Source organism: Sparus aurata, chromosome 22 (genome assembly GCF_900880675.1).
Source record: "Sparus aurata chromosome 22, fSpaAur1.1, whole genome shotgun sequence".
In the NCBI taxonomy this organism is placed as follows: domain Eukaryota; kingdom Metazoa; phylum Chordata; class Actinopteri; order Spariformes; family Sparidae; genus Sparus; species Sparus aurata.
This window is the reverse complement of record NC_044208.1, coordinates 22,383,892-22,408,050: the sequence shown is the minus strand read 5'-3', so window position 1 is coordinate 22,408,050 and position 24,159 is coordinate 22,383,892. Positions and strand designations below refer to the sequence as shown.

General features: G+C 44.1%; 1 protein-coding gene and 1 long non-coding RNA gene across 3 annotated transcripts in view; one reads left to right on the top strand and one right to left on the bottom strand.

The window, feature by feature from the left end:
* Positions 1-3,541: 3,541 nt before the first annotated feature.
* On the bottom strand, positions 3,542-5,126 carry lratd1 (LRAT domain containing 1). 2 transcript variants are annotated; one of them, XM_030404571.1, is made up of 2 exons: positions 4,961-5,126; positions 3,542-4,423 (listed from the first exon to the last, which is right to left on the bottom strand). In XM_030404571.1, exon 2 carries the CDS (start codon positions 4,384-4,386, stop codon positions 3,598-3,600), a length of 789 nt encoding a protein of 262 aa, XP_030260431.1. In that variant the 5' UTR covers positions 4,387-4,423; positions 4,961-5,126; the 3' UTR covers positions 3,542-3,597. The 2 variants fall into 2 exon arrangements, with proteins under 2 accessions (XP_030260431.1, XP_030260432.1); XM_030404572.1 differs by lacking the exon at positions 4,961-5,126 and adding an exon at positions 4,648-4,941.
* Positions 5,127-5,936: 810 nt separating this feature from the next.
* LOC115574339 (uncharacterized) overlaps positions 5,937-24,159 on the top strand; it is a 118,349-nt gene continuing 100,126 nt past the window's right edge. The window contains exon 1 of the long non-coding RNA XR_003982469.1: positions 5,937-6,206. This is a non-coding gene — a long non-coding RNA (uncharacterized LOC115574339). The remainder of the gene's footprint in view (positions 6,207-24,159) is intronic.

The window sequence follows — 24,159 nt, the reverse complement described above, 5'->3', positions numbered from 1 at the left end:
ATGTTTGTCTTACATGAGAAGCTATTAAGGCTAACAACCAGCTTTAAGCTTTAGAGGGTTTGCACAGTCACACACACACATGCATGCAGACACAAGACCTAAGTGGGTACACAGTACAACAGTGGCTGGAGTTTCCCTAGTAACAGCGTTTATTTTCACACCGATGGATACAAAGACTCATAAATATATATCCACACGGCATACGGCTCATATAAACAAGTATATCCACAATCTGACACCCACAGCTTTGGTAGTTAGGTCTCACACTTTCACCCACACACACACACACACAAACACGGCAGATACAGGATAAACACACATATAATGTCATGTCAGATGGCGGAAGCATCTCCTCAAGCTAACAATGTGGTGTTGTCTGCCTCACACACACACACACACACACACTCACACACTCACTGGTGAATCTATCTCCGAGGCCTATTAGTCACAGACCACAAACACACATACAAACTCTTAGCACCAGCTGCCCCAGTACCCTGATTCTTCAAACTCACATGGGATGTCTGACGCACTCACACACGCATTCACGCACACACACACGCACACACACACACACATACACACACACCTGGGGCAACCTCAATTTAAAAATATACTGAACAGGCAGAACAGCCACCAGGAGAGAGCAGAGGGATGAAACAATAGAACACAGAAGATGATGTTTATTAGCAAGAATGAGGCGTTGTTTGGATGATTGAAGTGCCTTTAAAGGTGCACTACGTAGTTTTGGGGCGGACAGAAGAGAAAGATCTTCATTGACTGAATTCTCATGCCAAAGTAAACAAGCTTTCTGTGTTTTCACGGCTGAGTAGACAAACGGACCTTTAAGGACAACACCATTTCAGGCTGTTTTACTTTGTTTATATTTGGCGGACCCCGCCACCTTTCTAGCTTCAAACAGTGTTCTTGGCACCTTGGTAGCAGCTTGTTTATTCACTTATGGAAAAGAGTGTCTGGGTTTGTATTATTACCCCATTAATATTGAAAATATTAGAATTCTGACTTTGAATTTCTTTTCCAAACCTGCATAGTGCCCCTTTGCATTTTAATCAAATTGCAAATCTTTAGTTTGAAGCAGGATTTCCATTTCTGCCAACCTCTAAAATGAGAATTGTATGCCAGCGTGGTTTTACTTAGCAGAGATAAAATGATTTCTTTGTCTTGGCTGAAAAGAAAACAAAGGTGAAGAGAGTCAAAGCAACGCAGAGCACGACCAGAGGAACACCAGCCAACGGGAGCGAAAAACGGGAATTAGAAGGAAATGGAGTTAACAAGAGAAATGTGTCAATATATTCACAGCAAAGCCAATTGAATAAAGCATTTGGGTCAATAGCTGGAGAAAATCTTCTCAAGGCACGTTTACAAGATTCACAAGCTTATTAGTGTGCACACTCAACGCACACACACACACACACAGAACAGACTGAAGATCTGTGTCTGATTGAGCCTGTCAGCATTACAAACATCACCCACACCAAACTAAATCAGTCCCACCAGAGACAAACACACACACTGCTGGTTTTCCTCTCTCTATCTCTCTTTCTCTCTCTCTCTCTCACAGACACACAGACACACAAACACACGCACGCACACACACACACACACACACACACAGAAACTCTTTGTCTGCCTTTCCAGTTGCATTCAGCAGCTGCAGCTCTGCCGTTTACGACCACACTGAGACTCAAACCACACAAACCAAGAGGTGAGGATTCAGGCGGCTCCATTATGGAGAAGCGACATATTTTAGATCCTCGTCAGCTCATGAATACAATCACAGGTGCAGCGAGAAAAAAAAGACACGTCGCAGCAGAACCTTTCCATAAATCTACTCTCTGGTCCCCTCAGCCTCAATTTAGGAAACATAAGCAGACAAGCGAGGGTGGGCTCGGGGGGTGATTGAGCCCACCTCCACCGGTGCTACACACCAGGAGAGAAAAGGAAAGAGTCTCATGAAAACATCAATCCAGAGTTAACACCATAACAGCGACAATGTGGCTCCCTCCTGACAGGAATTATAGCGGGGACATCTTGTTCACAATGCAGATGTGTAATGTGATTCTAAGAAGGCAGCTTAAGTTTGAAAAAGGCTGAAATAATCAGGAGATCAACACGCCTGTGAAATGTGTATAAACCCACACATGGAAGAAAACAAAAAGCCCAGCCTGGGGCCAAACACGGTATGTTCCCACTGACTCTGCATTAGCTGCCACATCCCCCTATGGATTTCTTTTCTTTATGGATTTTGATGCAGATGACCATTTTTTCTTTCTTTTTTTTTTTTTTTTTTTTTTTTTACAGCCGTGCAGATATATGAAGCCTGTTTTTTTTTGGCTCCAGGCAGGTCAGGAGGCACTGGGGCATCAATAATTCATACATCCCTCTCCGTGCACATGCGCGCCAGGAATCATGTGTGTTTGTGTGTGCAGTAATCACACCTGCTGGACCCAAGTGGTTGTTTCTTTTCTGTTGGTTTTTTTTTTTCCATATTCCAACCTCCGTTTATTTTTGAAACCAAAAACAAAAGAGAGATCAGGGTTCAATTCCACTAAACTTAAATACAAAAATAAGGGGACTCATAATTGAAATCAATATATGAATACAATTTTTTTTTTTTCTTCACACATACATCCGGTGCTGTGGAGCAGGATGACAGCATTGTGGAAAAATGACAATACTCTTTGTTATGGCAAAAAAGAAGGAGAGCTCGTACAAGCCAAAAATGCTTTGTTTAGGCAACTGCGTAGCCATCAGGGACCGTCTATGGATTAGTGGCTTGGATCTGTGTGTTATGGTCAGTCTCGGTCCTTTCTTTTTTTTTTTTTTTAAAGCTAACAGTAAAAAAATATAAGGGAGACTTTTTTCGAGAGCCATCCCGGATCCTATCTTTTCATCTTTAACCCCCCCCCCCCATCACCACCACACACACATCTCTCTCCCTCTCTCCCGGTCTCACCGTCTGGTTCTGCCGCAGCAGGAAGGGGCCAATTCCATTATCCCGAGAAATTAAAAACAGAAAACCAAACCGAGCCGTGTGCGCTATGTGCTGGTCTGTAAAGGTGATTTCGCGTTTTTGTCGGGGCAATGGGATTTGAGTAGAGGTCGTGCGTCCCCCTGTCCCCCCCCCACCCCCCACCACCACTCAGCGGAGGAGTCTAAATCTGAAGGGGCGTTGTCTGTTTGTATGGCCGCTCTCGTTTCAGTTTTTTTCTTTTTTTTTTTTTCAAACACTCTCCCGCAATTTGACGGGAGGAAAAAAAAAAAAAATCCACCACAGAGCGCCTCTGTGGTCCAGACGCAACAAAACAAGACCAGTCCAGAGCCAACAGGTCCTTCCTTTCCTCCTTGCATGTGTGCGCGTCCGTGTGCTTGTGTGCGCTGAGGAGTACGTTCGTGTGTGCGCGCGCCAGAAACGGTGCGTCCGTGCGCGTTTTGGCGAGGAGAGGCAGCTGTAGGGGGGGAGGAGGAGGAGGAGGAGGGGGAAGAGGAGGAGGGGGGGGGGAGAGTGGAGGGGGGGGGGGGGGAGAGTGGAGGGGGGGAGAGAGTGGAGGAGCGGATATCAAACGGAATCCCTGATCACTCCTTGCCCCCGTTAACCAAAGACAGCTCTTTGAGAATTCCACTGGCGTCCACTCGCCTCCTCTCCCGGATCATGTCCTCCAGGCTGCGAAAGACCAGAGTGTGCACCCCGCTGCCGGACAGATGCACTTTGAGGAAATACTGCTGCTCCGCTGAGTGCGCCTCTCCCCCGGCTTTGAACTCCCGTTTCCCAAAGCGGCACCAGGCTGCGAAACTTTCCGAGTTGGTCCAGCATATCTCCTCGCTGCTCAGGCCCAGGTGTCCCACCGCGTTCTGCATCACCAGGTCGGGGGGAAGCGGCCGGTAGCGGTACCGATTGTTGACTATCCTCCCGTGGCGGCCGTTGCTGACCTCAAGCAGGCTGTCCTTGCGGATCTCGCCCTTGTGCAGGTGAATCACCTGGTCGTCCTGCTCGTAGATGGCCCAGTGGGGGGCTTGCGCGGTGGCCACCAGCTCCAGCAGGTCGCCCGGTTTGCACATAGTCAGCAAAGTTTTGGCCGAGTACACGTTCAGGTCCTCGTTCTCCCGCAGCTTGGAGAAGATGCATTCCTGGGAGCAGAAGGCCGAGTACTCCACCTCGCTGACCGAGAAGGGTCCCTCCTCGGCCGGGCTGTGGTCCTTGGTGAAGCCGCAGTCGGACGGAGTGCGGTCGTCCACCTCCTCCTCTTCGTCAGAGAAGAAGTAGGCGACGCCGACCCGAAGCTCGTCCTTCTCCAGCCCGGACGGATCCCCCGTGGGCAGCTCGCTGTAGTTGAGGTGGGTGATCCGATCCAGTTGATTTCCCATCAATGACCTGGCAAGGCAGAGGCATGGACTGCGGTGTCTGAGAGAGACATACAAGATACACAGATAGAGAGAGATAGAGAGATAGATAGAGAGAGAGAGAGAGAGAGAGAGAGGTGTCAGTGGCGCAAAACACACACACCTTTTCACAGAACAAGGCACATTACGCACAAACGCTTGGCTGCTTTTAAATTCCCCTTTGCTTCAGGAGATAAAAAAAACAACAACAAAAAAACAAAGAGCTCAACACTTGTGAGCAGTCACCTGTACAGAGGTACAGAGCTCTCTCGTGTTGCTGAGCCGCAAAGAGTACAATAACACAATCAATGATCCGCTGCCCCTTGCTCCCTCTCACACCCATTAGTCAATCATTAATTCCAGCGGAATGTAAAAGAGCTCTAGGTTCCCATGTAGGGGGAAACGAGGGGAGAGAGAGAAAAAAAGCGTGAGAGGGATAGTGTGAGAGGGAAGAGAGAGCGCTGTGCATAAAGCTTAAAGTCCTGTGTCTTTACGCACGGCGCATAAAAAAAATGAGAAGAAAACTGAAGGAGGAGGAGGAGGAGGAGGAGGAGGATACCTGTGCGCTCCCCTGGCAAGTGGTTAAATATCCTGCTGGTCCATGAGTACAGAGGGCTGCACCGTCCTCTGCTCCCCTTCTTTCTCTTCTGCCTTCCTCTCTCTTCTCACACTTGTCTGTCACGCTTCGCACCGAGTGCGTTCTAGTACTTCTACTTCTTTCAGCACCAGCTCGATTTAAGTACCACGGAGAGCTCCGCCTCGGCCGCCGCGCTCCGCCCTCTCCGGGTCTGACTGGTGCGCAGTCACGGGGTCCACCGGCGGCGATCCAATGGGCACAGCGGAGGAATACGCCAGTCAGCGAGGGGAGCAAATGGGAGGCGCGCAGGGCGGCTGGCGGCGCTGGGCGGCTGTTACCGTGGCATGGTGTTTTTGTTGTGGGAGAGCTGAGGAATTCTCGACATGACCGGAGGAGCCCGCGTGGAAAAGTTCAAGGCGAGCAGTCAGCGGCGATAAGAGCGCGCGTATCTCAAGACGAGCATGCCAGACGAGAGTTCTCACTGCGCTCTGATGTGCTGTAAACATCCGCACTATCTTAGAAATAAAAAAAATACTCCCTAACTGCGCTCTTATCGCATGCGCACTGTTGCTGCAGGACATGCCAAATGTGTCCCCCCCCCTCCTCCCCTTCCTCTCCGTCCCACGTGTAGCTCGTAAATGATGCGCACATGCTTCACCAGCTCCACATCTACATGTTCTCTCTTGCCTCAGTGTGTGTGTGTGTGTGTGTGTGTGTGTGTGTGTGAGGCAGCGGCTACAGAAGGGAGGGGCAGGAGACAGGTGTGCGTGCATGTAGCGAGGTAGCAGCCAAACAAAGGAGTGTAATTAACAAAAGGACATTAATACACACTCTGTAATGTTTTTACTTTGCGTTGATGTCTCGGGGGAAACAAAATATGACTGGAACGGAATGCAAATCTAATTGCTCGCCTGTGACTCACCTTTTGCATGCATAATATATTGTATACTTGCAGGACACATGCTGGTACACATATGTCATGCACACTCTGCTGCCTGTTCATCACCGCTGCCCAGAGCAGCAGATAAGTCATCAGACCAGCGAGTGTTTATCTCCCTCTACCTCTCTGTTCATCTTTATCTTCTTTATTCCTCTCCCTCGGTGTGTCTCTTCCCAGATGGTCGGCGATCGCAGCTCTCCAGTTGCTGACATAGAACGCTCCCCTGTTCTTTGTTTCCCAACTGGTGATGACAGGCAGAGGAGCCGCGACGCTGGTGTTCTCCAGTAGGTGAGATGCGATTGTGAAGATTTCTTTTCTCTTCTTTCTTTTTTTTACACGCTCTCACCCACACAGGAAGCAGCATCCATGCAGCCAGGAGTGTGACTTCTGTGCGTTTACGCTCTCTCCTCTTGAAGGCAGGAGTGCACGCTTCGTCTGTGATGTAATACTTTCGTTTGTGTGCTTAAAGTCAAGACAGGAAAAGAGAAAATATACATGTAATGGATTCCGTTTTTTTTGGCTGCATGGGTAGAACTCTGGCCAACACACACACACACACACACACACACACACACACACACACTCACAATGTGTCATGAGACTGTCAGCAATGGCTTTGGCTACAGCTCCTACGGGCATGTGGTCCTGCCACCTATAATCTCCAATGAGCAGAAATGAGTTTCCTTTGTAGGCGCTGCCTTCCCTGGACACACACACACACACACACACACACACACACACACACACACACACACACACATACATCCTGTATTTGCTCTCTCCCTTTCTTTCTTCACTTTCCTTATATGTGTCTCTCTCTCTTTAAAAACACACACACACCTAATCATATATGCAGCTGGTGTAATAATAAGGCAGTACTGGAATAACTACTGAGACAGGGTGATATTTCACAACCCCAATAATTGGATACGTCTCTATTCCCTAATTACTAACTAAATCATATACGCTGCGGCGCCATACCATGCAGATAAAACAGTGACACACACACACACGTTTGGCTGTCGGCAAAATTTATGCATGAATGTATTCAAACATCAACGTGTCCGTCAGTCTCAATTACTTAAAGAGACACACTAATGTGCAAACATGCAAAAAAAAAAAAAAAACACACACCACCCATTTATTATATGCTTCTCTTAATGACGGTTTTGATAAATATTATTCAAAATAGTTCTCGTTCCTGACTTAGATTTGATAGATGCCGAGTTTGGAGCTTTAATTAAAAAATCCTTTGATGGCATTCTTGCGTTATTCGAATATCTCTCTGAAGCAGGGGTCTGCAGGTCAAGGATCACTTTGCTGATCAAAAAGCGGAGCAAAGATCTCTATACTGCATATGTTGTATAGAATTATATTTCATATTAAACCGGGCCTACAATAACGTGTTGTATAGGTGTATAAACAAGTCGGCAGCAGTTGAAGATCGGCTAATGGCTCTGCAATTGAGGTGAAGGAATGTCAGTTGCTTGATAAGTTACAAAACGATCCATTGGGGCTCAGAAAAAAACAACAGTGCACTTGGTATAATGTTGAGTCCCTGGTTTACGAGAACCAGGACATGACATGAAGTGACTCCCCCTTTCTTCCCAATCCCAAGAAAAGAAAGCAGGACAATAAGAATCAAGGTTCAGAAGTAGCAGTTTACTGGCTTCAGAGGAGAGCAGTGCCAAAAACAACAAAAATAAAAGTGCTAATCAGCCGTAACCTTCCCTAACAAATGAAAAAACACAAAGATGTAAATAATTGACAAACAACTTACCTAACCGCCTAACAAATAAACGGGAGAAAGCGATGAAAAGGCAAACAAATAAGGGCTTCTCTCTCCGACCAACTGCTGCACCTTCCATTTACAGGTTACCATTTACAATACACAGAATACGCCTAACAAGCTCTACCAGTCTGTCAAAAGGTACGTCACGTGTCACAAATCTAAGCTGCTGTCATCTCTCTCAATGGAGGGAGCAATCATGTCGTCATCAGGAGGCCCAACCTGTTTCCACTCCAACACACCAACAGTACACACATACACACACTCACTACGGTGAAGACAGGGAGGTAGCAACACCACATATATACAGATATGACCAGTGTCATAACAAATATGATTAGAGACAACTAGACGGTATGTTTTCAGTAATACTTAGCTGATGTTTTTGCATTTATGGACAGCTGTTTGTCTGTTTGTTCATTTGCTGTACTGTCATCGCGGGATATCTTTGAGCGGTATTATTTGGGGGAGGTCTATGTTTGTGTTTGGATGATGTTGATGGGTTGTGCTGCCATGACGATGAGTTAACATGCCGGAATGTTTGGTTTGCTGTTAGGTTAAGCGACTGAGTGATTCAGTGAGGAATGACCAGAAGTGACAATTAAAAAGCATTCATTCATTCATTCATTCCCACACACTCTGCTGCTGACAACACTTTCATGGACTATAACTCAGCAAAAGCTTTGTTATATGCCTACATCATTATCATGTGTCTGTAGAGAGAGCTGTACATGAGGCTACAAACCCTTGAGGCACATGACATGTTACACAGAGTGAGGTGTAGAAAAAAAGAGTGATATCGCCTGCTGTGTGCATGTACCCGTTTTCGTGTGAGAGCTGAGGTCAGCACTCAGAAGAGAACGACATGTCACAACAACGTTTTAAAGACCCGTATCACTGTACACCCCTTCGTATGCTGGCGGTATTTCAGCATTTTCCTCTCTCCAAATCATTAAAAGACTCACTTTTTCTCTTGGTTTCTTGTAAGTATAAAAGAAAAAATTGAGGAAGCAGAAAATACAATGTAAGCTCTTTTTTTTCGTGGTATTCTATTGATCCCTGCGGGGAAAATAATCTTTTTGCTTGTGCATTTCCAGAGAGGTCAGAGAGCAGGGTTGGCTACAGAGCAGAGCCAGTTAAAAAAAACAAAACAAGGGCATTATTATCAGTGGTGTACAGAACAAATCTGAGTCAATGAACTGCGGGGGTGGCTGATATTTGGAAGGCTCAGTCCAAAAGGTGTGGCTCGTGTTCAGGTGGTGCAGTAAACCAATCGAATCCTCCCCCCCGCACTGTGTTTCCTTCTCTTTTAGAAGCGGTGCACTCTGTGTTCTCGCTCTGACAATTTCGTGACAGAGTGAAAAGTCTGGGGTAAGATCGACTGCCAAAGCGTCTCCCAGGAGGCCTCTGAATATCATTTTGCTGGAATGAATATGTGGCACCTTAAATTAAATTAGTGCGCTTGAGTAGCATGTTTCTCCGCTTGCAGGAGAGCTGCTGCCCAGCACGAGGAAACAGCTCTGTGATATATAAAAGGTGAGGAGCCAAGCGGAACAGGCAGAGGGAAAAGAGGTTTCAGCTGCATCAACAATTACCCAATCTGTCCGTGTGTCATGCTACATAAAGACAGTTTCCGCATTGACAATTAGTCACACCGGTGCCATGTGTGTGCTCAGCAGGAATAAATGTTGTTGCAATTTATTATTCCCCGATGAATATATATATCGGAATTACATGCGCCAGTGCAGGGTTTGCAGTTTTAAAAAAACGACCGTTGTTACATTATCGGTTATTTTGTGGACATGCAGCAAAACAACATATACAACAGTTGTTGTCTTGGGGCATGTGAAACGCATGAAGAACATCGAATGCCACTTAACGTCGGAAAACAATATATAAAAGCAATTATCCCCCTCCAGCATGTGACTGTGATTGTAGGTGCTTAGGTGCTGCAGATGGTTGCCATCAACATCATCGTCATCATCACATCCATAATCACAGTGAAGACTTTCCTTTAGGGTGTTATTTTATTGAGGTGAGCACAGTCTTTATCTTAGTGGGGAAGGGGGAGCAGCGAAGCTCGGCGTCTGCTTGGTTAATAAGCGATCGTGGTGTAAAAGTCCACCGAGTGAAAATTATGTTTTTAAAGAGCATTCATTTAACCACAGTGTTGCATTTTTTGCAGAAACACAATATTCACATCTGGTTGAGTGCCTTGCTGAAGAGCGTGTACTGTATGTTTGGCGTCTTGCATGAGGGTTTCTGTGCAGGGTTGATACTTCATCAATGCGCGGGCGTTGGGCCCACGATTGAAGACAACTCATGGAACAAGTAAGGGAAATATGGATACAGAATCAGAGGCGGAGCCCCGTTCATTTCCATGAAAGTTGGCACGCGAAGCTAAAACCTCCTGGGTGTAAAAGTCGGATCTTCTGCACAGCTTCCACATTTGTTTGGCACATAGAGACTTTTGCTGGCCAGGTGGCTAACGGCTAACCTCCAGTTTAGCCCTTTGCTAACTTGAATGTGAATAAAACAATTTAAAAGTGCAGCTTTGACAATGCAAACACTTTTTGTGCCAGTATACGTCACCTGATCTGTAGTTACATGGTTTGGCCACTATGTCAAATTGGCTTCAAAGCCCTACTCTCAACTTGCTGTTTATTCTTAGCAGTTGTCTGCCGTTTAATGCTAACAGGGTCACTCATTAATCCCCCGGTGTCTGTCCCTTCTAATAAGTTGTAATAAGTTGCCATGAGCAGAGAAATAATTGCTTCTTTTTTTTTTAACCAGACAGTAAACATTTTTAATTTGTGGTCTTGTGAGGATTGACTTGCTTTTAGAGCCAGCCTCAAGTGACCATTCAAGCAACTGCAGTTTTTGGTACTTCTGCGATGGCTAAGTTGATTAAAAAGGTAGCTTGATTCTGTGAAAGTTTTCTAAATAAAAGAAAAATGATTTTATTAAAAAAAACCTATGCAAAGAGAAAGACCTTGTTTGCTGATCTGCTTTCTGGCCGCAGGAAACGTTTCTGTTGAAGCACTGTGAGTGGCCACTGGAACAAATTGGCAGCGAGGCAGAGCGGCATCAACCCTTCTCTAATACATCCACGTCGTCAGCTTACACTAGCGAGCTATGGCTAATCAGCAACAGCCGCCATTTTAGCCGGGCAAAAAAAACATAGCTGTTGACAAAAAATTAGAAACTTTCTTTTGTTTATTTCTCTGTGAAATCAAATAACCATTGTTGCAAAAGCTACTTTGATTATCATTTGGTAACTCTGCCGGCATGATCACTGGAAACTGAGTATGTGCGGTGTGAGAATGGAAGGCTTGACAGCAGTGACTAAGGGGGCCGGGGTTTAGCAAATAGTCGATTTGTCAGCTCACTTCACCGCCCTGCTCCTTGTGATACAGTACAGTGTCTCTCAGATAGACTTGTTTTGTTTTTTAACTGCACTCTGGCTGTCATGGCAATATGCTAAAGTCTATTTCAATCTAATTCCTCCAGCTCGCCCTGACGGCACCCTTCATTTGGATTTTCATTAGATATTGAACACGGGCCCAATTACAGCATAAACAACCGGATAAATGGCAAAAATCCTACTGGAAATCAATTAGGCTGCCCTAGCATATTAATTGTGCCACAAATGGAAGATGTTTGCCATCATGTCAGGGCGTCATCTGTTTTCCCGAGCAAGAGGAGAGAGACATTTAGAGATGGTGGATGTCACTGCTAGTTATAAAAGGCAAGGGTTTGGAAGGTGCATAAACAAACTGAGCACTGCCTGTCTGGAGTTGCTGTTTTGGAACAGTATAGCTTTAATAGACGTGCTCAGTAAAGAGTGCTTTTTTTTTTTACTGGCTTAAAGACCCTGGTTCATATCCAGGCAGTCACATATGGCATCAAGCTGTCCCAAGACATCTTGCTATTCGACAGGGAAAGCAATTGGAATAGTTTGGTCACGAAACTCGCCTTTTGCCAATGTGAGGGATTGAATTGGCAAATGTGTTTTCTGTCTGACACCAGTTCCAAAAAGTCTCCCTCCGTGCGTCTCCAAGTACAGCCGGTCCCCTCCCATTGTGATACATAACGACTTCATCCGTTGTGCCGTGTTTGTCTTTGCACAACAATGCTCCGTCGGAACAGAGTCAACACAATTTGAAGTTCGATTTTAAAAATCGAGTCGTCTGCTCGGATTTTGTTTCAATTTTCCTGATCCAGTAAATAAAGTATTAGCAATGTTTACTTAAAATCTGTTTACCACTTGTTGTGACGAACAGTTTCCACGTTTTTTTTTACAATATTATTATAACACAAGCGCTCTATATTTCTATCTGGTGCGTGTGAGGACAGGTTTTGTGTGTGTGTGTGCCATGTGTTTTGCTCCAACTCAATCTGTCTCCCGTTGAAAGGCAGGTCTTCCGTCAGGTCTTATCAGCTCTCCTCAGACTGTGGACTGTGACTCATTCAGGAGGCTCCTCATCTGACACATCTGAAAGCCCATCGATGTGGCAGTGAATGTTAACTTCGGCGGATTCAACTCTCCTTCATTTTCAGCTTATTGCTGCTTCAGTCGCGCCGCTCTGAAAAGACTTTCACCTTTCACAGACCTGTGTGTGCGTCTGCAGCAAAGGGCCGACAGGCTGAATTCTGTCTCTCTGCGCTGCACTGACGGAGCAGAATTATTACCCAGTGTGATCCCACATACAAAATTATAGTGGGAACATACAATATGCTGAGTTGACAGGAGGTGGGAGCTCAATGAACTGTGCGGTGGCCTCAGTCGGGTTGGATTTAGCTCACCAAACATCGTTTATTAACTGATTTAAAAGGTGGAATTTGTGACTATTTGCTGTCTGTGGAATTCATACTCCAACCAACTGGAGCTGCAGCTAGCTAGTTAGTTTGGTCAGCTATGACGCTTGCTGAAGAATGCGAAGGTTGTGTCCTTATTCTGCCTCACGCTTCAGTTCGAAATGTACAAAGATGGAATGGATGGTTGTTTCACCTCTGAGCTGGCAGCAGAGCTAAATCCGTGCCTGTGTTGCTAACCTGTTATGTCTGCAACCCACCACAAAAAGATTCAATCACAGCTTGAATCAGCTTGAAACAGCAAGCAGCAATTACCCACAATGTAAAGGATTTCTTTTTTCTTTTTACCATGTTAAGCCATTATTATTGTTTAGAAAATTCTGCAAAACGCTGGTCACTGGAGAGACAATTATGGGTGAAACAAAGTAACATAATTCACTTTCGAGGCTTTGGAAGTAGAAGCTAATCGGGCTTTGTGTTGGACAATAATAATGTTAGTAGTATTCACTGAACAAAGCCACCACCCTAGATCTCGTTCTCATTATGGCGCCATAGTTTACTGCTCAGGCCTGTGTGGCCGGCCTATCAGAGCAGACTGGGCCTTTCAGGAGGACTTGGCTTAAACAGGGTGTGAATGGACGTCCTGTAGCTTTTACCAGTATGAGAAAAAAAGGTAGTTTCTTTGAAAAATCAAACATGTAAACCTAAACATGAAGAAGAAAAAGAGCATAATATGAGCTCTTGAAAAAACATAAGGGATTCAACCAGATGAAATCAATTGAATATGAGCTCTTTGACCATCAACAACTATCTAGTGAAGGGTTTATACTGTCAAGATTTGATATTTAGGTTTATTTTTATATAATTTATTCTGCTCTGAATCGACTGCTTAGAAATGTAAGCATGAAGGAACCTATAAGATCAACAGAAATGTGAATTTGATTTGTAATGTGACAGATCATAGGGGCCAGTCTGACAAACGGTCTTGTAAAATGACTTGCAGTAGTGACTACAGTAGGCCTGCTTACTTCCCAGTTTCCTTTCTTCTCCATTTCCTTTCATCTTTCCTTCGTTCTTCATCCCCTTTCCCTCTTCCCCCTCTTCCCCTTTATCTCTCTGTGGTTGGTGGAGTCCATTGGTATGCAGGGTGATGTTGGCTGGTGTTTGCAGGGGAAGGATAAAGCGGTAATCAGTGCCAATGAAGCAACTCTTGTCCCAGAGCACAAATGTGCCAACATCAGCAACACCACCAGACCGTGTGTGTGTGTGTGTGTGTGTGTGTGTGTGTGTGTGAGAATGAAAGAGAAAAGGGAGTTACATCAAAGAGGTCAGACAGAGGTCATTGTCTTGGACATGAATGTGATACGACTGCTTTTTCTCTTGTGCACCGAGCTGGCTTTGCAATATGATCACAGCTTTCAAAATGCAGCAGTTAGCTTTCTTTTTTTTTTCTTTTTTTTTTTTTTTTAAATGTGGGGCAATTGAATCAATTGTGAGGAGGAATTGTTCTTTCCTGAGACGTATGTTCTACTCACCAGACACACAGTTTATACTTGTACAACCTTGGCCTCATTTAATGGGCCTGATGCAACTTTTGTGAAATTTATTCTGGGATAAACTGGGATGTTTTTTTCTGAGCACAAACCACAATTAACAGGACAATCAGAAATCAGAAGAGAAAGATCTTCACTGGCTGATTTTTTATGCATTAACATACTAAATAAACCAATTTTTTTCACCCACAGAATAAACAAACCCAAAATTTCATACAGTTTCTCTTTGTAAACATGTGGCGGACCCTGCCACATTTCCTCATTTTCCTTTGAGAACAGCTTGTTTATTCACTTATGGAAAAAATAAATATCTCTGAAAATTTCCTCCCCAAAACTACATAATGCCCCTTTAATGAAGAACAATCAAATTTCCCATCAACAGTTACAGACTATCCTCAGTCACACAATCTGATTTTCTTGACAGAAATCAAAATCTGAAGTTGAACACAAGACATCTTGCGCCAAAGTGCCAATAAGCACAGAACTAAACTGCCACACGCTTCAGTCTACCAGCTAACTGCTCGGTGGATGCGTGCAAATGCCGCCTCCAGCTGGTGGCACCCACGTGTCAGAGTGTGTGTAAGCAAACCTCACCGAGACAAATAAAAGGTTAAAATAATTAACGCTCGGAGGTCAGCGGCCTTAGCTGTGATTATCCTCCTCCGCGGTTTTAACCAAAGCACATTCATCATTTTGTTTTCTCAGCACATTAGCACACATTAACTATGTTTTTCTGTTACCTCTGTCAATAAACGTTGTTTGATTTCAACTGTGGACTGAATAACTGGCTGAGTTAAAAAGTGTTGAGGCTGGTTCCAGATGGTGGGTGATCGACACATTGATGGTGTGATGCCAACCTATTTGTTTTTGCTATTTTCGTTCGCCTCGTTGATTAAAGCTGAGGGATCGTGTGAAGGTCTCTTGAGTGAAAGGAGTAACACTTAAACAAATGACAGACTTTAAAAGGACTTAAAATATGGTCTCAAATACAACTAATGGAACATATTCTTTGTCTGGTTGGTGATTTTATCAATCTAGTCTGCAGTATGATTCAATAAAATAGGATAAAGTTTGCAGTGGTACGGTTATTCATGTTACATGTTCTTAGTTTAGACCCACGGTGACAACTTGAAAGCATGAGCTCATGTCTGTAATGTCACATACAGGAAGGGTCCAATGGGCTTTCATTCGCAACCACTTTTACATGATGCTGAGGCATTCAGCGTGCATTTTTTTTTATATCTCTCTGGAGCTTGACAGCTTCATTTCTCCTCTCAGTAAATGGGGAAAAAAAATCACCCACTGCTAGAAACACAAAAATTGCACAGCAGCAAATATAAACACTGAGTAGGGCCACATTTATAGGTAAGACGCAAAAAGAAGAATACGTTTTGAACTGAAAGTGTTTCTACATAAATGGAACCAATTTGAACAGAATTTACAGCAACTTCTTTTTGTGGTCGGGCAAAAAAGCATCACCAGGGATGAGCATGGAGAGCTGGTTCAAGTTGAGGACTGGATCCAAATGGACCAGATTCACGTTACCATGCTCTGGGGCTGCAAATCATGCAAACGTAGGCAAATTAAATAATGTGTTATTTTTTTTCCTGATTGATTGGTAACTGTAAAGACAAGGGACAGTTTAATTGTGTAGGACATTTGCCATATTTTGAGGTGAACCTACAGGTTTGATAACCAGTTAGCTTCCATTGTGTGACTATCCTCAGTGGTGGCTGTATTGTGGGTAATGTAGGAACCAGGTTTTGGTGATCAGTCCACTGGTCTAGCATCACAGCAGCACACTGTTGGACTCATTATGGACAGTGTCAAAACAAATGAATCAGAATCGGTAAAGCAGAACAAGAAATTACTTTTTCTAATCCACATATTCTTCTTCCTTTACAATCCGGGTGCCTACATTACCCACAACGCAACAGTTGCTGAGTGACATCACTAGCGGCAGTTTAGCAGATTACATGCAGCTTCCTCTGGAGCCACAAAAGGCTTAAACTACATATTTACACACAGGCAGCAGCACTCCCCAAAACCTGTGAACGCACTTCAGTGTGTAAAATTGTTGGAGTTACCCTTTAAAAAGGCACTGATGCTAAAAACCTATGCAGGCCTACTTTTTTCCACATGGAACATTAATCAGGAATCAATAAGAGAATCGATGAAGATTCAGATTTGTATGAACAAAACCTCATCAGTTCCAATCCCCATGGATTATTCAGGACATTATGTTTCACATGAAAACACTCTGAATAATTATCATGATCAGCGACATTCTACAACAAACCACAATCATGGATTCAAATGAGTTTTAATGGCTCCAAAGGGTCAAAAGGTCTGAGTCAGCAAGTCTTTCTGAGAGTGTCAGAGGAATTAGCATTCATGAATTTAAATTACAAATTGGGCTTTTATTGTCAAAAGATGGATGATCCTAGGGGCTCTCATTTAGTGGTGGCACACGGCCAGGTATTTAGTGAAGTGGTGTTTTCACTGGATGCACAAACAAGCTGTGTTCTCACCTCCACGCGGCTGTTTTTTATTGACTCGCCCTGAATGTGATGGCTAGGACAGGCGCAGTGGGGGTGTGTCGGTTATTATCAGGCACCGCAGGGCAATTTTGATGTCAAACATTTGTGTGCTTCGCGCTTCCCACCTGCTTAGACCGTGCCCAAGGTGCACAGCACATGGCCAATGGTTTATAGAACAAACCTGTGGTTTTATACCGTTATAATGGATTTATCAGGAAACATGCTCAAGCATACAAAACCTCTTCATGGATTTCATTTCAGACAATTTGATGTACAGAAAATACTGTGAATAAAACAACAAGTTTTTGTTATTTCACTATATTTATAGAGGTTTTTATGGTGGCCCTGAGAGTCAAAACACAAAAACAAATTAGAAAGTACGACAACATTTTGGAAAACACAAGAACAACAACTGAAAACATTTCAGTTTGTTCACCAAAATGCTCCCGTGTTTAGTTGAGTGTTGTGTTTTCTGAATTGTTGTCATGTTTATGATTAATAATTGTTGTTGTGTAATATTGTTGTATTGTCTGAGATGTTGTGTTGTGACGCTCAGGGCCACATTGCAGATTTCATTGTAACCATTGTCTTCGTCTTCTGTGAGCATTATGAATGACTTCACGCTATCCCAATGTCAAAGTCAAGCGTCGATAACGCTGGTTCTGTGTTGCCTTTCAATGAAACGTTTCCCACAATGCCGTGGTTGTCCTTGGACCCCTGAACCAGGGTAAGCGCAACTTTCCTTATCTTCCCCCCCAAGTTAATTTAATTTAAGGCGGCCTGTATTTACTTGTGTCGATTCGGCACCTCCTGCACAAGGACACTGAATCCCCCTTGGGAGAAGCTATTGTGGCAGCTGTGCCGGAGCCTGCTCTCATCAGGAAATGCAGAGTGCACAGCTTTTGCAGGGAAGTAAAGGCGGTGATGATAAGATTGGTCATGACTGATGCCAGCCGCTACCAAACTTACTGATAACATGTTTCCCCAAATTCCAACCCCCTCACAAGCTGTGCTGCAGTTTAATGTATCTGGACTGAAACTAGCAAGTCAGTCTCCACTGCTCGATTCTTCAAAACAACAGCCCTCTCTTTGTCCGACGCTCTTGTTTGTTTTCCTTTAATTGCCACCTCCATGTTCAACCATCTGAATTTTTACCATCTCACAACAACAGGGCTGACCTTGGTGGTCTTTCTTCTAAAGGCTTGCCTTGAGTTTCTTTCAGAGCGTGCCCGTTTATACGCGTGCATTTTCCCTCCTTTTGACTGCGACTGTACCGGTGTGTGTTTGTCAGTGTGTGTAGACTCAGCATGTGACTTGCCTGCTGTGTGGCCTGGTCCCTTGTCTGACATACCAGCCTAATCTGCTATCAAACAGCCCTGCAGACCTTTGCCTCTTACAATGGCTGCCTAGCCCTGATTAGTGTGTGTGTGTGTGTGTGTGTGTGTGTGTGTGTGTGTGTGTGTGTGTGTGTGTGTGTGTGTGTGTGAAGGGAGTAGTGGAAGACAATAAGGCATGATGTAGGGGGTTCAAATCAAGGGCAAGGTAAAACATTCTTGTTATGGACTGCAGGCCTAGAGACTGAGCACACACACACGCAGTGTGCACATGTTCTTACCCATGCTCGCTTGCACACCAAGCACACGAAGATGCATTAAGGGCAGAGTTGTGTTGGGGAATAACCAATATTTCACTGTGGCAAAGTTGGAATAGTTACGATGCAATCTCTTCCCCAGAGCCCCCTAGTGGCTCGGTAATGTGTCAGGAGGCACGCTCTAATAAAAGTCCTCTGTCACAGCTACAGAGGCAGTAAATTCAGGAGCTCAACTTGTGTTGGCACACACTGCCTTCAATCTTCATCATGTCTTTCATGCGCAGTTGTTCCACTCGTGTTCATATATGCAATTTCTTGCATCCAAGCACCGTTTCACTTGGGATTTCATTCCCCCCCTCCCCCCCGCCCGCCCCACAGCATGCACTCCATACTAAACTCTGGCACAGTGAGCCGCCAGCATTAGTTGTTCTTGGGATGAGCTGGAATGCAGCTTTAACACTTGGATCCAAGTTTTAAAAAAAATAAAAAAGAAAAAAGGAAATAAGAAGTAGCAATGTGTAGGAAGTCATCTTTGCATTAGCTGATTGTCAGTGACTGCTTCATATAGGCTTCCATTCATTAGCTGCCAGGCTAGCAGGTGACCATTAACGTCCAGTCATATTCATACTGGGGAGCAGCACGGCCATTAAAAGCCTTCTCCTAACACTTCTCGCCATTACTGCCCACAGCACCACAGAGTGCCACAGCGGAATTCAGACATTACTTCTAGGCATGTTATCATCATGGTTGTGCATCATTTCATTCAATGAAGAGTTACTGATAAGGGAAAGAAGTTAGCAAGCTCATTATCTCAGTCTATAACAGGTTTTTTTCGTAGATTATTCGAAAAACACATTTGCACAGTTGTCTCCTTTTAAAAAAAAAACAACTATATAATAAATCACTGCAGTCCAGCCTGTGGGCCTTTGAGTGGCGAGGCCACGCCAACTCCCTTGTTAATAAAAATCACAAAAATGTTTTCCCCTTGTTTACGTGTCAACCCTCTCCATCCAGTGTTATGCTCCTGTTGTCTAGTGCAGGGGAGACGGGCAGTGAAGGAGGCTCTGGAGGGATTCAGTTAAACATTCAAAAAGCTGAAGAACTTGTTGTTCTGACTCCTCTAACGGGCTGTTAACATGCAAACGATCACCTATTAAACACAGCAAATAAGCCATGATAGCTTCTTCCATTCTGCACTCTCTGGTTGCTCAAAGGTCAGTGCAGTCATGATGGCCTACTTTAAAATTTTAGCGTTTTCAGTTCACCGAAACTAATCTTAATGCAGGAGATTCAGTTCAGGTTTGAATGCCGCTCTAACAGAACCTCACTCTGCTGATATGCTGTTTTTTTCTGCCGCAGCTTCCTCCACCGCCCCAAACCTTGTCCTTATGTGTCAAACTTTTCCTTATATTTTTGACTTTAGCGTGACTGATTCCTCACACAGTTGTTTGCTAAAGGTGATATATATTTTTTTCCCTTTGTTGCTGCTAAGGTTCTTTGAGAGCTCTCTCCAAACAACTGAACTCTCAAAACACGCTTTTAAAAATTGTCAAATTCTTGGCGCAAGTGTCCCTGACTGAATTCCAAATTTAATTTTAATAGCACAGTGATGCTGACGACCTTGTACTCAACTGTTCCGGCTGTTAACCATTCGTAAAAATATGCCTCAAACGAAGATCTGCACTAGAGAAGGATGGCCTGGTGATGGAGGGGACACTACAGGAGCTGCACCTGTAACAGTACTGATTAGGGGGTTTGGATCGCCACTGGTTTCGTTGGGTCTGGCTCGACTCAGGCTAACCCAAACTCAAAAACCTGATCCCTCACATGCCTGTAAACCCATCGCAACAGCACCAACTCCCGTGTTTATGCACAAGTAATGTGACGTTCACAAAAAACACACTTTGGATGAATTTGCATACTTTGAATCTGTGTAGGCGACAGTGACAATGTCGTATTATGTATTGTTTTAGTTATATTTGGTGTTTGTCAGTTGCCTCCACCTTTTGTTCTTTAGCTATATTCGCCTCACAGGGAGGAAGACAACACAATTACTGTAATACAAATTAAATCTCTTCCACGCAGGTTGGCAGCAAAAAATAATAAAATCATTATAAAAAAATAAAAGAAGTCAAACCCTGAGAGGAAATATTTAGTTTGTGTTACATAATGTGGCTACACGGAGCCAAAAAATGCAATAAGATCAACTTGCTGTGTTGAGTTTGACTGTTTTTGCTAATTAGAAAGTCAAAGAATGAGCTGGACAGAGAGTCTCAGGAAAAAAAAGGACCCACTCTGTTCAGACGCAGACAAATAGGAGATTACATTTTTTGTCAAAACCCTCTGCAATTGAAATGAAGGCAACTTCCTTCACAATTCAAAAATCACACCCTACAATGTGTTTTCAAATTGAGCTTCCATCATTGAAATGTACTGAAAGAATCACAACATCAGTTACAGACGTCCTGCACTGCAGCTTCAAGTGAAGGTCTTAAACACATCCTATGAAATGTTAAGCCACTTTCACCCTCAACACAAAGATATATATATTTTTGGGGGGGAGCCTGACTCACTATTCTAGCAGGCAGCATTAAGAGCCATACATCTTTTTGATTCAGGTGAACCTTGAGTTTCGGTCCGGCTCATTTAAAGTCCCAATAGAGCTCCGCTTTACATGAGCTTTTAAAGCAACTGTATTAAAAAGTTATCAAACATTTTAGCACAAGGCCTTTTTTTCTTACCCACCAGCACCTTACTAGGTCTTTGCCTTGTACAGTGTAAGCCAATTAAACGCAGCACATAACTTTCTGTCGAACTTTCACAATTAAAAAAAAACAAAAAAAACACTTTGTGTTGGCACTTGGAAACAAGCTGTAAACACACAACTGACATGCCTTTTAAAAGATGATCTGGCAGGTTGTCTAACAAATGGTATTCACACATCCGGCAGCAGATTGGGAAAACAACACCATTCTTTGTTTAAGACCTTTAACCTATATGTAAACGTGACATGTCCAGGCTTCAATTCAGTCAGTCACTTTGGAGTTTCCGCTCTGACGTTTGAGACGGTGAGACAAACATTAGCAGAGCTTTATGGTGAAGAATATGGATACCCATTTCTGCAAGCTAAAGAAAAGGATACGATGAAAACTAAGCTTGATGAAAAAATATTCCGATGGTCAGTTGAGAGGAAAGCCACAATCAATCACGAGACAAAAGGTAGAATTTATGAGATATGAAAAAAGCCTTTATTTCATAAGTTTGCATCTTTATTTGTCTTTAACTGGCTGAAGTGGGTGTTCATAGGAAGGGTCGTATCAGGGTCATTGTCGTAACTCATTTTTAATGCTGCTCCTTCTAGTAGGCCTACCTATGTGTCGGTACTTGCATGCAAGAAAATGTTAGCTAATTAAGGTAATAGCTAAAAAGGTAAAAGGTCAGGTTGCTCCACTATGTTCACCAGCTAGATGTGAACTTTGTCCAGCTGCTGTCTGGTGCTTGGCAGGTCGTTGTCTATGGCTGTTCTTGCAGCTGTCTGTCGGTCTTCCACTGTAGAGGACACTGGTGAGAGCGTGAGAATGGACCAGAGACAGTAAAGTTTCGCTTCATAAAAATCGAAACAATGACCTGAAAGACACTAAAATGCTCTGTAGAGTTGTTACTGACCTTTACACCTTTCAAAACTTTTTTATATAACTTTATATATCTCAAGCAAAAATGTGCAGACACTTTTTTTTTTATAGTACCATAGTACCAGGTCCAAGAAAATCAAGAATAAAAAGCACAGACAATAGCATGTGATTTCTTTTTGATAACAATGACCGTTCTGTAGTGAAATCGTCCTCCTTTTCAGAGTAAAATGTTACCTGTACGTCTCCTAACCTTCAATTTATGACCAACCAGAAAGGATTCAGAATGACTGTCCGTTGTGAAATGCGAAATGTAGAGCAGAGCGCCGACCTACTCCTGGAGTGCCGGTGGGGTAAAAATGGCTGCTCAGTCAGCTGGAGGTCAGACATTGACTACCTGAATAGATTTCCATTCCAGACGCAAGTAGTGCAGGAGAGTCCCGCTTCCCTGCTCTCCCCCCCTGGGCTTCATGTCGCCTGTTAAAAACGCTGAAAGCAAAATGCAAACACGAGCGAGGGACACGCTGACAAACACGGAGCAGCTCTGAGCCTCCACTGATTTCCCCAAACCGTCCTCCAGCCTGACCGCCATGTGTGACTTTAATATTTTCCTCCATATGAAGCCCCTGTGTGCAATTCCCCCCCCTCTCCTCCACCTCCTGCCCTTGACCACTCTCTACCTCTGATCTTGAAAAACAAATGTTTTCCTCCTTCACCTCTTGTTGCTCGCCTCAGCCCACCTCTGAGTGCAGCCTCTCCTTCGACCTCTTTTATTCCCCCCCCCCCCAACATCCTTCACTCTCTTTATTGTTTATCCCTCTTCCTTTCCCCTCTTTGGATCCTCGCGCGCTGTTTTGCGCCTCTCCTTCCCTTTTTACCCTCTCCTTTCTTTCTCTTTCCGCCTGCCTCCCGCTCGTGAATGCTTTCTCTCCCCCTTCCTGACATTTCTAGTCAATAATCTCAGGATATATACCGTGTGCCTTGAATCTTAAAACGGGCCTGCCATTTTCTGCAGCTTTGAGTGCTCCAGCTTGCTCTCGCAGTACCTTTCTTTCTTTCTTTCTAGCAGCTTCCGATATCAACTTCCTCCCCCCCACCCTACATTTATGCTTTTTCTGAATATGCTTTAAAAAAAAAAAGAAAACAAGAAAAAAACGCCGGCAATGTCATGCAATACCCTTCGATTTCTATGTACTTTTCTTTTTCCTGCGTTACTTCTCTCTCTCTAACCCACCCCATCCCTCCTCCACCTCCTCATCCCCCCCCCTCTTCTTCCTCTCACTGTGTGAAGGAGCCTTTGTTGAAGGCGTGAAAGGAGGAGAGGGAGAACTTTGCGGAATAAGAATTCAATCAGCGAATGCCACCAAAACATAAGCACAAAAGGTGAATGCCGGCTTAGTCAGACAATAAAAGCTGCGAGCGTTCTGAGAGATGGCTTCTTTTTCTGTATCTCTTATACCCAGCGGTGACGGTGTTGTGGACAGTCATTGTGGAAACATTAGCCATCCTCGTACACAAACAGCAGGCATTTGCAAATCACCCTTTTTCATGTGATTTTGGAATTATCCAACGTGATGCGCTCTGCCAAAGGTTAACCCGATATCTGTGGGAGGTTTTTTTTTTTTTATTATTATTTTGCTGCGGCAAACAAAATATCAACATGCAACTTACTGTTGTCGTTCCTCATCCGCTGCGACAGCTTTTTTTTGTCATAGGCTGGGATGTTTGGTTGCAAAGAAAAGAAGAGTTTAAAAGGGGTAACAGAATTTGTTCAGGTATTTGGGGAATGTCTGCCGTTATTAGACAGAAAAAGGAAGGAAGGAGAAATGGTGATGGAAGGTCAGTTTCTTTAAAAGGATAGTTCACCCCAAATTCTAAAAAAGTTATTTTTCCTCTTACCTGTGGCGCTAATAATCCATCTGGGTTGATATTGCCGCAGAGATGTCTGCCTTCTCTAGGATAATGGAACTGGATGACACTTGGCTTCTGGTGCTCACTGACCAGCAGAGATTCTCTTCAGGTATCACGTGCCGGTTACTCAAGATAATACACAGATCTTGTTGTGAGCAGTTAAACATCGGAATTATTTTCTTTCAACTCAATCCCCGTGCAGGAGGAAGTGAGCACCCATCCTGGACGAGAGGCTCATGCTCATATCAGGGAGGGATGTAAAAATGTGTGACGTCCTCCTCGGCTGAGCTGTCACATTGGCTGAAGCTTAAGTTAGCTGACTTAGCTCTCAAGTAGATGCACGCTGCCCTCTATGCGGAGATACTGTTGGCACGTGTAGTTTGGTTACCTAAATATTCATTTACAGGGTATAG

Bases quoted from the DNA above. Each gene is read 5' to 3' on its own strand.
- lratd1 (XM_030404571.1), bottom strand. From the start codon at position 4,386: ATGGGAAATCAACTGGATCGGATCACCCACCTCAACTACAGCGAGCTG.